The sequence below is a fragment of the Leopardus geoffroyi genome, chromosome A2 (assembly GCF_018350155.1).
Source record: "Leopardus geoffroyi isolate Oge1 chromosome A2, O.geoffroyi_Oge1_pat1.0, whole genome shotgun sequence".
Classification (NCBI taxonomy): Eukaryota; Metazoa; Chordata; class Mammalia; order Carnivora; family Felidae; genus Leopardus; species Leopardus geoffroyi.
Window position 1 is genome coordinate 18,316,439 of NC_059331.1, and position 16,011 is coordinate 18,332,449.

Consider the following 16,011-nt stretch of genomic DNA (forward strand, 5'->3'; position numbering starts at 1 on the left):
ACCACGCCTAACTGGGCCATCTGCAACTCCTAGAGCAGGACTTGGACCGAAAACCCACCCCACCTAGATCCTACTATTTCAGACAGATTGCTGCCCAAGGTTCCTGGGGATGGAAGGGGGCTGAGACTCTGCCTCAGCCCAGTATAGCCCAGTCCCAGCCTAAATCCCACCTCTGACACCTCAATACCCAGTGTACCCATATCACCTTGCCCAGGCCCCCAGCCATGCCCATGGCATGTACTGCTTGCTCTTCTGCCCTCTCAGCCTGCTGCTGACAAGGCCAAGTAGGTCTTGAAAGCCACAGCTGCACTGGACAGAGGCCCCAGGACTGGGGTCACATCCACTGCCACTGCCACTATCATCCAGGCCAGGTGCCCTGCCACCTAGGGCAAAGGTCAAAGATCACAGGGAGGTCACAGCAGGGTAGCAACTAAGTAGGGTGCTCACATGGTCTGTGTATTTAGTAATGCCAGGGTATCATAGTGGTTCAAGCATCTCAGGGGGAGAATGGAGAAAACAGCAGCCACTGAACAAGAGGTGTGAAGGAGCGGCGGGTAATGAGGCCTCCAGGCCTCGGAGTGTCTGTTTTGCTGACTGCAGTCCTTGTTCTGCAGCCCTTGTATGACTTCCCACCTCAGCCAGCTGAACATCCAGTGCTTGGTCCTGAGCCCTAGCTGTCCCCCACCCCAACCCCTGAAGGGGACAGATGATCAGTTGGACATCCCTGTCCTCCCCATCCTCTGACCTCTGCCTCCAGTCTCCTGGCCCTTCACCAGGTCTGCTGTGCCTGATGGAGGACACCTTCAGCTCTGGGCAGTTCCTGGCCTATGGTGTCTGGGGCAGGGAGGGCACTCTGGATCTGACTCAGCAAGAGGGCAATGCTCACTGTCCCACCTTAGGGGAAGGGCACTGCCAGCCCATGCCATGCACCAGCTGCACACTCACAGCATCTGCACCTTCATATGTAGGAACTGGAGTAGGAATCTTGGATATGAACTCGATTCCTGACCCAACAAACCCTGACTCTAACCTCTCACTGACCCTGCCTCTGACATAACTACATATGCTGGGGGCTAATAAGAGCCAAGTATTAAATTTTCAGGAATTTTGTGAATTAGCTGATAAGTGGTAGGTAGACTAAAATCAGCCATGGTGGCTTTGCTCACACCATGCAAATTGATAAACACTACAAATCAGTTCCCTCTGACCTCCAACCAGCTGTTAAACATTTAGGAGCATACTAGTGCTCCCATCTGACCCCTGGTTAGCCCTTATGAATATTTCTCATTCTGGAAGGAGTATCACAACAGTGTTCTAGATGCCCACCTGCCCCTGCCCTCAGCTGTGAACAGACACACAACAAGCAGATATGTACCCAAGAGGAAACACTGGAGGATCTGCACAGTTGCTTGTAGAGGGGCTATGGTGGCCACACCCCAGGACCCCCTTACACGATGTCTCCCAGGCCTGGATTCCTGTGGAGCTTGCTGTGGCCTGAATTTGCTGCAGCTCGTAGGGGTGAGTCAGATGTGGAATGTATCTCCTGCACCCCTATGACTCCCCGCTTGGCTCCCATGCATGGCCCCAATGGCTCTGTACTAGTTAGTTAATGCTGCCCTAGGATTGTGGCAGCTATATCAAGGCTATTGGAAGAGTTATGGGAAGCAACCAGAGCCCACTGGGTAGTGGCAGGGTCCCAGGGCAAGAGGCAACACCACAGGGTATCAGGAACATAGGCCAGTCCAGGTCCCCAACCCCTGCATTCCTGTAAACAAGCTAGATGATCCAGTGAGAATTGTATGTCCCAGATATCCCCTATTGCCCTACACCCAGGTTTTGGCTAGAAGAAAGTCCTCGCCTTGGCGAAACCCCCTATAGTGATCCGTCTCTCCACCCACCACTTCAACTTTGACTAGGAGTCTCAGAAGCTATGGACACAACATCTGGATCCTGTCAACCAGCTTCATCAGTTTCAGCTCCCACATAGTTGCTCCTGTCCCTGGCTGGCCCATCCCCCACAGCAGCTGCTCTGTCCACCACCAGTCTCTTGGGCCTGTCCTAGGATGCTGTCTCATTCTCCAAATGTGGTCACAACCTGGGCTCCAAGCAGGGCCTCTTGGGAAAGCAGGCAGCTGAGGAGGCTTGGGCCTCAGCATCTGCAGGGGATGGCAGGGATGGATAGAGGGGTGGCTCAGGACTCCACTAGTTGAGGCAGGGTCAATTAGCCTTCTCGGTTTCCCCGGGTACATAAGCAAAAGCACCTGGCCCCTTCCTTCTGCCCCAGCCTAGCCCCAACCCTCACCTGCTGCCCATTCACCTGCTCATTAGGCCTCATCTTGGGCTCCTGTTGCCCTCTTGGGCTAGGCAAGCCCTTGACACAGTTTAGCTCCCAGGATAATTCTTCCAGACGTTCACACTGCCTCATAACTCATGGCTCTCTTTCTGCCACAACCTGTCCTGTGGCCCACAGTGTCTGAGCCAAAGCAGTCACTTTCTTCCTGCAGGAAGATGTACTCTCCTTTATGACTCCTCACTCAGGAAAACCCACCTGACTCCCAGACCCAGGACGCAAGACAGGCCAACCTGAGACCCCCTGAATCCCCAACCCTGAGAAGCTAGCTGGAGACCTCCCCCTTACTGACCCAAGACCCCTGGCCTGAACCCAGCTATCCACTCTGTTAGTTGCTCCAGAGTCCCCGCAATGGGTGAAGAAGATTCCAGGAGAGTCTGTGCCTGGTGGAGTACCGCCTCCAGGGCCTGTAGGTGTCCACCCTAGCCCTGGGCACCCCAGCCAGGCATCCCCTTGTGTAGGGGGGCCACCTCTTGGGCCACAGTTTCTAGCTGCAGCTGGAGCAGAGCTAGACGTTGGTCCCAGGAGGTGAAACAGGTAGGGCCTGGATACAAGACACAAACTCACAGGCCCAGACCACCCCAAGACCTGGACCCCCAGGACTTAGGTTCCCATTAACCGAAGATCCCAGGGATCCCACCCCTACTAAGGCTCTAGTGTCCTATGACCCCAACCTATTTCTCAGACTCCTCACCTGGGGCAATCGGCTGCTGTAATAGGTTTGCCATCAGGATGGTGGGCACACGGAGGGTCATGCTGTCTACAAAGTTGGGGCCAGAGCCAACTAGGAGAGGCCCCCGAGACTATACAGTGGGGAGGAGCAGGCTAGGGGGCTCTCTGGGGACAAGTTGAGTGTCAGTGTCCTCTAACATTCTGGCTCTCTCCTCTCCCATACTGCCCTGAAAATATGGGCTCTAAGACACCAAACCTCTGACCATGCTGATGCTCCCACCTAGACTTCCTCACCTTCCTAACCCAGCCCAGCCTCTTGTTCAAACCAGTCGTCTCCACACACTCCCTCCCTCCCCTGAAAACCAAGTCTAAGTTTTGGTTTTCTCTTGCCCCTGCTCCTCCTGGACACTCATAGGCAACAGGGGGTCAGCTGGCTGGAAGCCCTGGCCAAGTTCAGCTTCAGCAGTGGTTTGGTCAAGGGCAACACAGAAGTACCCAGATGGGAATTCATGGCAGCCATGGAGGTGGGGGTGGCACAGGCAGAGGCCCTCCCCAGCAGAACACCTGAACTAACGTGGGGGCAGGGAAGGAGAGTCAACTCCTGACTCTTATCACTTGATCGCAACTCCCAGGCCCTACCTTGTACCCATTGCTGTAGGCATAGTCACAAGGCCCGTAGCCCAAAGAGTCACCGCTCAGACTCTAGAACTCGGACTGTAAGAGAGAGCAAGTAGGTGGAGAAAGGACAGGAAGATCTGGGGCATAGGAGGTCATATGCTGGTACTGCCTGTTGCAAGAGGAAGGGGAGTGAGCACAGGGCTTCAATGCTCCTCTGGCTGTAGCTGAGAGGGGGTGAGGAGACCTCAGTATACTCCTGCACAATTTCATAAGAGGTAAGACGAGGATACTGCAGAGGCTAAAGTAAAAGTTAAAGGATTTACGTTCAAGGAGAGGCAAGAAGTGGATGGAATTCTTTCTTGGACTGAGTCTTCCTCCAAATATGTTTGTTGCGAAACATCTTTAAACCCAGTGCACAATATGTTGTAACTTGCTTCATTGCTTTTCCTTTTATGTTCCCAAAGCTCCCACCTGAGGGCATATGCTGGTTCAGCTAGCTGAGGTGGTGTTGACCTTGGTAACCAGATCAAGGAGTATAACCAACCCATGTGCAAGGCTCAGTCCAGAGTCACACTGATTATACAGCCTTATACTTGTCAGCTGCTAGAAGCCTAGTGCCCAAAATCACGGTCAAATCAGAAGGTGGGGCAAGGCTTACCAGATAAAGTCTGCAGTCCCATCCAGAGACAAAGCGTTTGTAGTGACAGGCACTGCTGGAGGTATCACAGGCATGAGTGCCAGGGACCTGGCCTCAGGGGTAGTGTCTACAGGCTAGGGCACAGGGCTCGCAGGGTGCTATTGGGATTCCTGCAGGGATAGGTGCATGCATGTGTCATTAGAGCAGTGATTGGGGGCAGAGCAAGGACATGAGGGTTGGGTCTACTCTCAGGGTAACTCACACTGACAACCTTCTGCCTGAGTGGGCTTAAGCCACAGTGACCAGGCCGGCAGAAGTCACAGCACTGGCCCGACATGAACTCTGCAGTGATACTGCCCAGAGAGGAGGCTGCGGGTCTTTCTTTGTGGGCATCACACAACCCCCCTTCCAAAGTAGCCATAGAGTCACAGTCACAGGCTGAATCATGGGTCAGAAGTGAGGACAGAGTTAGGTCAGAGGTCACCATGGAGCTGAAGGATCAGGGTCAGAGGTGGGATTGGGGATTGGAAGGCTCACGTTTGCAAGAGTGAAGAGAATGGGGTTCCTCCTGGGGATCTCAGTGGAAGGGCTGACAGAGTTCACAGTGGCACCCAGCTGTGTTGTGCTGACATGTATCACACATGCCTCCAGTCACATTGCCAGATGCCAGATACAGGGCTATGTCAAAATGACAACTGTGGGCATGCCCATTACACTTGCATTCTGGGGCAGAACAAGGAAGATGGATATGGAGCGGGCTGACTTAGGCAATTATGGCCAGGCACAGAGGACACGGCACGTATCCTGCCAGGTGTGGGGGTGCCCAGGCTCTGCTGCATGCCATAGGTGGTACTAGCATAGGTCCTACCAATGCTCACAGTGGGTACCAACTGTGTGGTGATGGCAGATGCAAAGGCCACGTACCTGGCAGGGAGGAGGGCAAGATGAGTCTGCCCCAGTCCCCCAGCTTGCCCACCCCAGCAGCCACAGGATGCCTCTTTCATGGCGCTCACCATGCCTTTCATGTTGGCTGGGGCCTTAGCTGTGGGCCTGCACTCAGAGGCATGGCCATGGCATAGGCAGCTGCCTCTGGCCACAAGCTCCTAAAGGACATAGTAGTAGAAGGGGTGTCTCTTTAGGCTCCTCCAGCAGCCTATCACCCAGTGTGTGCAATTTGGAGTTCACATGGAGATTTGTCACATGAAAGAGTTCTGGAGACACAGACTGGGGACCTCAGGTGCACTGATCATCATCCCTCTATGGCTGGGATGGAATAGGGGTAGGGTTTCTTCTCTCTCTGCATCATTGCAGCCACCTCCTCCAGCATTCATGCTGTGGGACTCCCCCATACCTGCTCCTCTAGGCATACCATCTTAGGATGACCACAGCCTAATGGTGATAATTCTACCTCTGCACTGCTCCAACCATGACATCACTCCTGAGGTGAGACCTGCACAATCCCACCTCTTCCTGGATACCGCATCCTGGCATTACTAGTTGAAAACTGCTTCCCCATTGCAGTAAACCATCCCATTCCCCAGTCTATCATCAAAACTAGAAATCAGTTTACCATCCAGCCAAACCATATATGGTATTAGTTTGCTTATTTATCAAGTTTTTCTCATTTTCATGTCAGATCCAAGACACTTTATCTGCTCCCCACTGAACACTGCTCAGAAGACAGATGTCTGGCACACAGTGGAGCTCAATGGGCACTTGTTCAATGTACACATGGGACAGATGGGTCCATGGCTCCTTTCTGCTCCACAGCTTAAGTCAGTTACTGAACCAAGCTTCCTCTTATACCTCCCTTTGCTGAGTGTCTCTATCCTGATCAGAAAAGCAAGCAAGACCTGCTTGGGAACCTAGCATGGGGGCTCAGGGCAAGTAGTTGGTAATAACCAGTCAAGGTGGGTGGAGAGTAGAGAAAAAGCCAGGTTGGGGTATGTCATGCTTTAGTACTCACCTGGCCTGACTCTGGGTTGCCCTGCTGGGTTATGGTTATGTGTCTTGTCTTTCAAGACTTGTTTTACAAGAAAGAGGTCACAACCCAGAGACGCCCTGGTGCCACCTAGAGGCAGCTGCAGAGACGCCAGACACCAAGTAAGGCCAGGGTGATGAATCAGGATGAGGACTCATCAGGGTGATGAGTCAGGGGGACCAGGATAGGGGCTGTGATGGAGGCTCATAAAATGGACAGTTATAAGGTACAGCGACAGGTGCAGAAATGGGGTACATTGTTGATAGCTGGCATAGAAAGTAGTGATGGGAACCACAAAGGGGTCCCACAAAGAATTTGTGATGGGGCAGAGATAGAAACTGCCAGTCCCTATACACTGGGCATAGGTATGGGGAACAATGATGGGACAGGAAATGGGGGCCATATTAGGTCCATAATAGAGGACCATGATGGGATAGAGCCAGGGAATAATGCTGGGGGACGGAGCTGGCTTGCCTCCCACCATACCTCACTGGTGTACACACCCAAGCAGGACCTCACCTCCCTGCATTATCTGGCTGTCCTGACATGCAAGGAACACAGGATTGGCTGTGGAGAGGATTACCCTGAATCCTGGGATTGTTTGGGTTCTCCATCAAAATGGCTGGGTCCAGAACTTTGAAAATAACCTGGAAGAAGCAAACTGAGCCTCTGGCTTCACCCCAGGGCCCAACCTCCCTTCCTCTAGGTTGACCTTGCCCTCAGCGGAAGGCTCAATGTTGGAGTAATGCTGGTCACAAACCAGCCCTGTTTCTGTGGCCAGGGGTGGGAGGGATCCCAGGAAAGAGGCCTGAGCAGCTGTAGGCAAAGTATCAGCATACATGCCGAGTGGCCATGGTCCACTGAATGCTCCAGAAGCAGAGTTGCCAGGCAGAATGTCTGAGGACAAGAGGGGGTCCTTGGGTCACCAGAGGGAAGCATCACTGGTGGCTGTGAGGTCAGGAGGCACAGAGCAAGCCTTTAGGCTGGGGCATGATGAACGTCATGATGAGGTGTGTAACGTAGAAGGCACTCTCTAGGTCCAGCTGGATGGTGACGTTCTCAACACCTGTAACCACAAGGGCCAATCAGAGTGACTGAGCCCTGACCCTAGACCTGCACACATGGGCACACGGGTACCATCACCTCTCTCTGCTGGCCATCAGGTCTTGTTTCTTCCATGACCACTCCAAATCACATTCTCAGTGCCATGGCCTCCCTGATCCCAAATGTCACAAAAGAAGGAATTCTCAGATTCCTGCAAGAGGTACGTGGTTGGCCCCCAAGCCCCAAATTTCACAGCACAGGCCTCCCCCTCCCAGCAATGATCTGAACCCCCACAAAGCCAAACCTGCCCAGGAAAACCCAGAGATACCATCTCCAGAGCCTTCACCCTCCTCCCCACCTGGAGGTGACTGACAATGCAGTAGGGCTCAGAGACCACAGGAGGACAAAGTTCTGGCCATGGCCAACAATCAAATTGCCAGTAGGTGGGTAGCAGCTGCCACTTGAGCATTCAGGTAGGGGAAGTGTGTCTGACAGCTCCTCAATTGTTCTGGAAGCATGGACTGGGAAGGACAGCATCTGAACAGAGATCCTAAGGGTTCCCCCACCTCATTCTGCCCCATAAGAGGCCTGGAGATTTTTTCTCCTGCTCTGGATGGCTCTCAGGGAAAGAGCCAACCTCTCACCTGCTGGTGGCAGAAGCAGAACTGAAAGGAGCTGCAGACTGGAGAGGAGGCCTAGCCAGGCTGGGGGTCCTGGGCCATGGGAGCTGATATCAGACCTGAGAGAGAGGATGAACAGCGGGCTGCCCTTGAGGAGCTGGGTGTGGCCCCATACTCACATGGTAGATAAAAGCAGGATTGTCAGAGACAAGGAGCATGCAGGGCTGTGAAGCCATGGTGAGGCTGGGAGCAAAGGGGGTCCCCAGAGCCTGGGAGCCAATGGAGGTCACACCCTATTAATTGCAGCCACCAGATGCAGAATAAAGGTTGGGAGGGCGTACCAAGAAGCAAACAGAACTTCTCTACAGGTCTGCCATCCAATATGACTGGCACTAGTGGGGCCAGGATTCAGACTAACCCATAGAGACAGAAAAGATCCAATTCTCATTCAAATGAGGCTCCCACCTCTATCCCTGAAAGGCTGTAGGTCTCTAGGAGCCTCTGGGGAATGTGTCCCTGTCCCTGCCAGCTCCAGGCACTGCCTTTGGGCTGGGCAATCAGGAAAGGAGTGGCAAATGGGCAGAGACCTAGTTTTGCTTGGGGCCCAGCCCCCTCTCCAAAGCATGAAGAGCGGAAATGTCTGAAATACACAGGCCCCTGTTGGGAGGCATAAGGCTGGACCTGGAAACAGAGTGCTTGGGACCCAGGCAGAAAGCACTGCTGATGGGGTGAAGCAGTGTGGAAACTCTCCTGGTTCAGTTAAAAGAGTACCCAACTCATCCAAGGCGAAAATTCTGCAGTCAGTGGACAGACTCTGTGGCTCTACGACCCAGACCCTGTCCTCTGACTCAACTCCCAACCCCTTGCTATCAACTGGGGAAGATGAGGCTGGAACAAGGAGAGGCAGAAATACTATAGCTCATTTAGGCCTGGCCCTGCCCCAGACAAGCTCAGGCAAAGCCCCAAAGTTTCAGCCAGAGCAGGGTAGGAGACAATGGCCCCTGGGGAGTAGTACCACAAAACCCCCTTTCCCTGGCCTAAAAACCTGCTGGCTGCAAAGTTCCCCACAGAGCCACCTACTGTCCTCCTGCAGGGGGCCTACCTGGTCAGTGCAGACCTAAGGGAGGCATAGAGTGGCTCTGCCCCTGCCCTCAGGGGCAGCTTCTCAAACATCTCCAAAGGCCAGCACCTCTAGAGAAGCCTGGGAGCTACTCTTTTCACTCACATCCAGGACTTGTCTGGGGCTACCAGGACCCACTTTGGCAGCCCTGTTCCTGGGGCCACTCCTCCTATATGCTCAAGCTGGCCTACCAGCAGCTATAAACACAAAAAAGACCATGAAGGGTGGGCAGGGAGACTGGAAGGTGGAAAGGTATAAAACGTGATAGATGGAACAGTGGAGGTACAACTCGAAGAGTAACAAATCACAGTGCATCGCGCCATGAGAACACCCCTCCCACCCGCCCATACCACCCCATATCCTCCAGTCTCTGAAAGGAGAATGGTGGCTCTCAGGGCCCTGGAGAGGCACCCGGAGTCCTTGGGGTTGTAGAATCCATGGGCATTGCACACTGTGCCACTGGTCACACAGACAACTGGGCTCAGTTTCCCCAAACATTGCTACATGAAGGAATCAGAGTGCTGAGTATGGCAGCAATGGCTGGAGCTGTATTACAGGGGACAGGTTCACACGGAGGATCCGCTGAGCCCGCTGCCGAACCTCATCGTCTGAGGACCGCCTGTCCACCTTGATGGCCCGGAATTTCAGCAGCTTTGCTGTTCCAGGCCCTAGCCATGCCTTAGGGGATCGGGACCCAAGTCGTGTTCTTTTCCGGGGAGGAAGATCCTTTGCCTCCTCAGCCCTTTTCCTCTTCTGCCCCACAGTTTCAGGGTGGCTTTTCTGGCCCCTTCTTGCAGTCCTGGTCTGAACAGACCCTTTTGGCCTGCCTCTGCTCCTGGACTGGGTCTGAGTTACCTTGGCCTTAGATCCCACTGCCTTGGCCTTAGCCCGCACTGCCTTGGCCTTGGCCCGCATAGCCTTGGCTTTGGCCTTGATTCGTGCTGCTTTGGCCTTGGCCCTGATCCGTGCTGCCTTGGCCTTGGCCCTCATCTGTGCTGCCTTGGCTTTTGCCCGGGCCTTGGCAGCTCTGGCCTGTGTTCGAGCCACCTTGGCCTGGGCAGCTTTGGCCAGTGTTCGAGCTGCCTTGGCCTGGGATGTTTTGGTGCCCAGGGCAGAGCCACTTTTCATTTGTAGGCCACTGAGGGACCCAGTAGCTTTGCAGGTCTTTTTCCGGGGCATAGTGCCTTGTTGGGGTCTGGCCCTGGGGCCTCTATGAGTCAGACATTTGGGGCCCTTGCTTGTGCCTTTTTTGGGAGCTTTGGGCCGAGAGTTCCCTGGTCTCTTCCCTGGACCTTTGCGCAGCTTCAGGGGAGAGTTTGCAAGTGAGAGCTGCAGTGACTGTGCCTTGTGCTTGGCACCCAAGCAGGGCATGGGAGTCTTTAGTGGAACCAGGGCCTCAAGGACAACAGAGAGCCGCATGGCAGGGTAGACACCTGGATAGAGGTGGGCAGGGAAGCCCACTGCTGCACCCCGGGCACGGCTGGCACTTGACTGCTTCAGGGAGCTCAGCAGCAGGTTGGTGGTAGCGTGCTTGGCAAGGGCTGGTGTGGATGCTTTGGCCAGCCTTCCAGAAAGTGGCATAGGGAGCAGCGTGGCCCGGCCTGCAGGCAGTCGCATGGCAGTTCGGGGAGCACTAGCTGGAGGTGATGTGGCAGCTGGGGTGGGGGCACGAGCTTGCAGCTTCGTCTGGCTTGGGGGGTTAGCTGTGCATGAACTATAGCCATAGACATCACCGCTGCGCAGGATGGTAGGTTGGAAGCCATCATCCCGCAGGCCCTGCAGGAAGGCTACAAGCTGGGCCTCTGTGGCACTGAGATCCTGACTCATGGGGTTAAAGACAAGCAGCGCCTCCTCCAGGGCCTTCTTCCCTGCCGTGGAGATCCGCGACCAGGAGTGCACAGCTTTCTCCTCCACATGCTGCACCACCACGCTCATGGCATTAGGCACTGCAGATCTGCCTGGGTATCCGCAAATCAGCGCTTGGCACCTCCAAGACAAGAAGAAAAGAATCAGTAAGAATGGCACTGAAGGGCGTTTGGGATGGTACAGCATGTTACTCTTGATTTTGGGGTTGTGAGTTGAAGCCCCATGTTGAGTGTAGAGATTACTTAAAGAAGATATATTATTAGGGGCACCTGGGTGGCTCAGTCAGTTAAGCGGCCGACTTCGGCTCAGGTCATGATCTCGCGGTCCGTGAGTTCGAGCCCCGCATCGGGCTCTGTGCTGACCGCTCAGAGCCTGGAGCCTGTTTCAGATTCTGTGTCTCCCTCTCTCTCTGACCCTCCCCCATTCATGCTCTGTCTCTCTCTGTCTCAAAAATAAGTAAACGTTAAAAAAAAAAAAAAAAAGAAAAAGTATCATTTAATTAATTAAAAAAAAAAGATTGGGGCACCTGTGGCTCAGTAAGTTGAGCATCTGACTTTGGCTCAAGTCATGATCTCATGGTTCATGAGTTTAAGCCCTACATTGGGCTATTGTCAGCATAGAGTCAGCTTGGATCTTCTGTCTTCCTCTCTCTGCCCCTCCCCCGCTGGTTTCCTCTCTTAAAATAATTAACTAAACTTAAAAAAAAAAAAAGATGAGCACTGGGATAAGGGACAAGGCATGTAGATAATAAGTCCATCAGGGCCTGTGTTCTCCTTAATAACAACTATGGATACACAGGGCTCTTGCCATAGTGAGCCACTGCTTGGGGCAAAGCCCTGGTTTCCTGACTTACTATAGTGGCACAGTGAGGATCAGGGTGGCAGGAGGGACCCACATGGGTCAAAGGCAGTTTTGAGATAAATGTCCAGAAGCTCATCAGAGCCATCTAACATGCTATTGGGTCCCTAGGAAGATTTGGGCTTGGTTGGCCCATTTTAACTCAATTCTCTATTTTCTGAGGCCAGAAACCTGGTATTAGACTCAACCCTGGGAATAGAGGTGAATATCCGTCTTCAAGGAGTCCTGTACAGAAAGCAAGACAGAGACCATGAAAGTTCTTGGGAGTGCACACTGACACCCAGCTCAGCCTTCCAGTGGGTCAGGGAAGGATTCCTAGGAGAGGCAACACCTAGGTGGGACGTGAGTGATGAATAGGAAGGACCAGATGGAAATGGAGCAAAAAGGGGAACAACCAATACAATGTCTTAGAAACGAGAAACAGTAAGGCACATTTAATGTGTGTGACTGGAGTCTGTGGTCAGGGCTGGGCGGTCTAGCTGTGAAACCAGCTGAGAGCAGGGCAACATGAGCCTTTAAGTCTAGTCAAAGAGCCCAGACCTACACTCAATGTCAGTGCCCACCTCTGTTCCTCCAGCTGCTGTTATCCAGGTGCTCAGGGGTGAACCTCCCTGTCCACCAGAAGTTCTGCTTTTGGAGTCCCCAGACAGGCTCAGAAGCCTGACTCCCAGGACTCAAATCATGGAGACTAACCTCAAAGCAAGAGTCAGACTCTCCTTCAACAGAAACTAAAGAGATAAGTAGCAGATACTCATGACACATGTCTGGGCAACCAGGCTGCCTGTGGGTCAAGCAGCCAGACCAAGAGCTCAAGGTCTGACAGCCAAAGGCTCCAACAGGATGGCTAATAAGGTGGACACTAGAAATCTGAGCTGTCCTAACTAGGGTCTGGAGGGCTGCAGACCTCAGTACAGCCCAGATGGAGCTGTCTGGGAACACTCAAGTTGTCCCAGGCTTCTCTGAAGAAGCCACAGGCCATCAGTCATGACTAATGTCTAATGCCTAACCTGGTACTGAGGGCTCCCAGAGGGAGCCTGATCCCAGCTGTACCACAGCATTAAAAGATCAGCTGGGATCAGGCAGGTCCCTGGGGCCAGGAGGCGCGTCTGTGCAGCTTCTTCCCACCGCCCTAATGGAGCAGAGGAAGTTTTCAGAATCCCCTGGAGGAAGTGCCCTGGGGCTCTTTGTTTGGAAACATTCTTGGATCCTCAGGTGTCTCTGGCACTTCCTCTCTCCAGAGGCCATTCTCCAAACACAATCCTTGCACATGACTTTACTTCTTTTATTTTTTTCTTTCCAGGGGATGTAGTTTTCGGGGCTGTGAACTGTAGAATAGGGAGGAGCCTGTTTCCCCGCAGGCACAGATATTAGGGGTGAACCGAGGGCTCTTCCGCCCAGGTCGGTCTAGACTCTTGGGAGGGGTCTTCTGGGTTTTCCAAGAGGCTCCGGAAACAGAGGCTGCAGTCTGGTCCCCGACTTCCCTTCACACGTGCCCCCGGGGCCGACAGGGAAGTTGATGAAAGATGGGAGACAGGAGAGGCCTCATCCAAAGGGGACCAGGTTGGGGGGCAGATCAGGGCCACTGGCCTGGGAGTCCGCGTCCCTGGGGCCTGAGCCGCGGGTAGGAGCGGGGATCTTGAAGGCAGCGAAACGCGCGGGGCGGGCGGGGCGAGCCCGACCCGGTCGCGCAGCCCCAGGGTGGGGTCGCTGAGCAGGGGGTGGGGGTGGGGGAGGATCTTGGCCGGGCTAGTGGAGGGCGCGGGTCCCGAAAGGGCCGACCGCCCGGCCCATCCGCCCTGTCGCCTCGCGGACGGCCCCTCCGCGGCGCGGCTAGGCCCATGGCCCCAACCTACCGGCGCCGCCGCGGGGACCCAGGACGCGCCTCTGCGCCGCCTCCGCTGCTCCAACATGGCCGCCCGCTGCGCACCGGAAGCGCGCCGCGCTTCCGCTTCCGGGACCTGGCCCGCCCTAGTGACCCTTGACCCCCCGAGACCCCGTTTCCCCCAAAGTCTGGGAACGGGGTAGGTGGGTACCTAGGAAGGCTTCCTGGAGGAGGTGGCTGCGGGGACCGCTCTAAATCCATCCAGTCCTGTGCAGGAGTCTGAGGAGCAGAGGTGCTCTCAGAGGCTGTGGACAAGGCCTGCCTCAGTCCCAAGCTCCTGACTTGAGGGAAAGAGGAATGTCCCCTGCCTCGCTGGGAGTGTTGCAGGGGTATCTCCTCTGAGGGCAGCAGCCCTGCCTCTCTTCCTGACAATGAGGCCCACGTGAAAGGATGGTGCTGGCGTGCACACAGCCCAAAACTGGGCATGTACAATCTGAGAGTCCTAGCATACCAATGTGGGCCTGAGGGTACTTGCCTAAGAGCATGTACATGGGTGTGGTGGGAGAACCCTTGCCCAACCCCAGCCCTGTCAATGGCAGGAAGTCCTGCCTCCCAGAATTCCTGTCCTTTGCCTAGGAGACTGGGACCTCAGTCTCTCTACCTGTACTGCTGGGGCCAGCAGAGGCATGGTGGTTACAGGGCCCATTGCCCAAGCAGCACCAGATGAGAGGACACAGGTCAAAATTAACTCTAGGAGTCTAAGAGGTCAGTCTCTGACCAAAGGCCTATCTTAGTCAGGGGTCCCCCAAGTCCAGGATGGGAGCCAGCATGGAAACTCTGGTTTCATGGATGAGATAGTGGGGACATTCGTACTTCAGTTAGAGCCTGAGCTATGAGGCAGAAATACTGCCACAACTCTTGGACCCTGACATGTACAATGGTGCCAAATTTAGTAGCTGAGGGTAGGTGGAAGCCTGTGGGCAGTCACAAGATGCTTCATTTAGGGACTGGTTAATAGCTTTTCTCCCTCCTCATATGACCCCAGGATCCTTAGGCATAGAAGGGTCTAGGCACCCCTAAAGGGAAACACTCACCCCCGCCCTCCCTAGGCCTCAGCTGGCACCTCTGAGCTTCCTAAGGCCTCAGCACTCATGGTAAGGCCCTCAGTGCCTTCAAGCATAGCCAAAGTGTGCAACAGTAAATGCAAACTCCTGCTCCTTTGGGGTCAGTGCTTCTAACTCTTCATTCTGTTAGAAAGAGGAGAATGGTGGGGTCCCAGGGGCCAGGATCTCCTGGTACAATCAGGAAGTCCCACCTTGGTATGCCCAGTCTCCAACTGTGGGTGAGTCCTGTCTCTGCCCCATCCATGGTTGAGAATTAGCTGCTACTCTCAGGACCAATCCAGCCTCATCTTCTACCCCAGTTGTCTTCCACAGCTTCTCCAAAGTCAGCAGTGTTGGCCCCCTGTATGTAGGTGGTTCCAGGACTGTGTAAAAAAAAAACAAGTCCCATGAAGAGGTAGAGCTCAGCCATCAGGGATGGCATGGACTTAGGTGTGTCCTGGAAAGGGGAATCCCTCTCTGGTGATGTCCATCCCAGAGTTCAGTGAAAAATGGAGGACTTAGCAGGGTAGATCCATCCCCAGGCTGTATCCCTTGCAGATATTAGAACTGAAGGGATAGTAGGGGTTAGGGGTCAGGGTTATGGGTACCTAGCACTCTGAGGGGAAGCTGACCCTTCTGCCTCTTGGTGCTCAGTATGTTCCAGATGGAACTCTGGGAGCATTCATCAGAGAAAAGTGTGACCTGACCTGGAATTTGGTGGATGCTGACCCTGTAGGCATAACTGGGATCAGACAGGATGAGGTTGGCAGAGACCACAAGGTTGTCCCAGGATCCAGCTCTTGCTCTCCATTTGGCATCTTTTACAGCCCTGAGTGATGGGACCTAGACCCATTTCCACCTGATCAGAGATCTGGTGGATATCTAGTTGTGGGCGAGGCCGGTGGGCCTGGGAGGGATCACTCAAGGAGGGAGTCTATGTGACAAAGAGAAAAGCCAGGGCTGGATCTTCAGGAGCCACTTCCAAGGGAGAAGAGGAACCAGAGCCTGTAAAAGACTCTGAGCAGCAGCACAAGCAGGAGCAGAGGTGCCAAGGTCACAAGGAATGAAACTCTGAAGATGTCAGCAAGATTTCAGTTGAGATGAAGACCATAGGGACCTGTAGTTTTAGCTATATGGTGTTCCATAGAGACTTTGACAAGAGCAATTTGGGGGGAGCAGTGGACATGAAGTAGCAGGTAGCAGGTGATTGGAGGGGAGGAAAGGGAGGCTGGAGGGACTTGGGGGTACTGGGATGTGTCTTAAAGTAGGAGGCTTTTAAGCGCTTAATTGCTGGAATGGAGAGGGGAAAGGGCCTGGAAA

General features: G+C 54.1%; 1 protein-coding gene across 1 annotated transcript; it reads right to left on the bottom strand.

Moving 5' to 3' along the window:
- Nucleotides 1–5,864: 5,864 nt before the first annotated feature.
- On the bottom strand, nt 5,865–13,722 carry CCDC71 (coiled-coil domain containing 71). Its single transcript, XM_045496796.1, has 2 exons — nt 13,620–13,722; nt 5,865–11,029 (listed from the first exon to the last, which is right to left on the bottom strand). The coding sequence occupies exon 2, from the start codon at nt 10,975–10,977 to the stop codon at nt 9,556–9,558; it is 1,422 nt and encodes a 473-aa protein (XP_045352752.1). The 5' UTR covers nt 10,978–11,029; nt 13,620–13,722; the 3' UTR covers nt 5,865–9,555.
- Nucleotides 13,723–16,011: the final 2,289 nt, after the last annotated feature.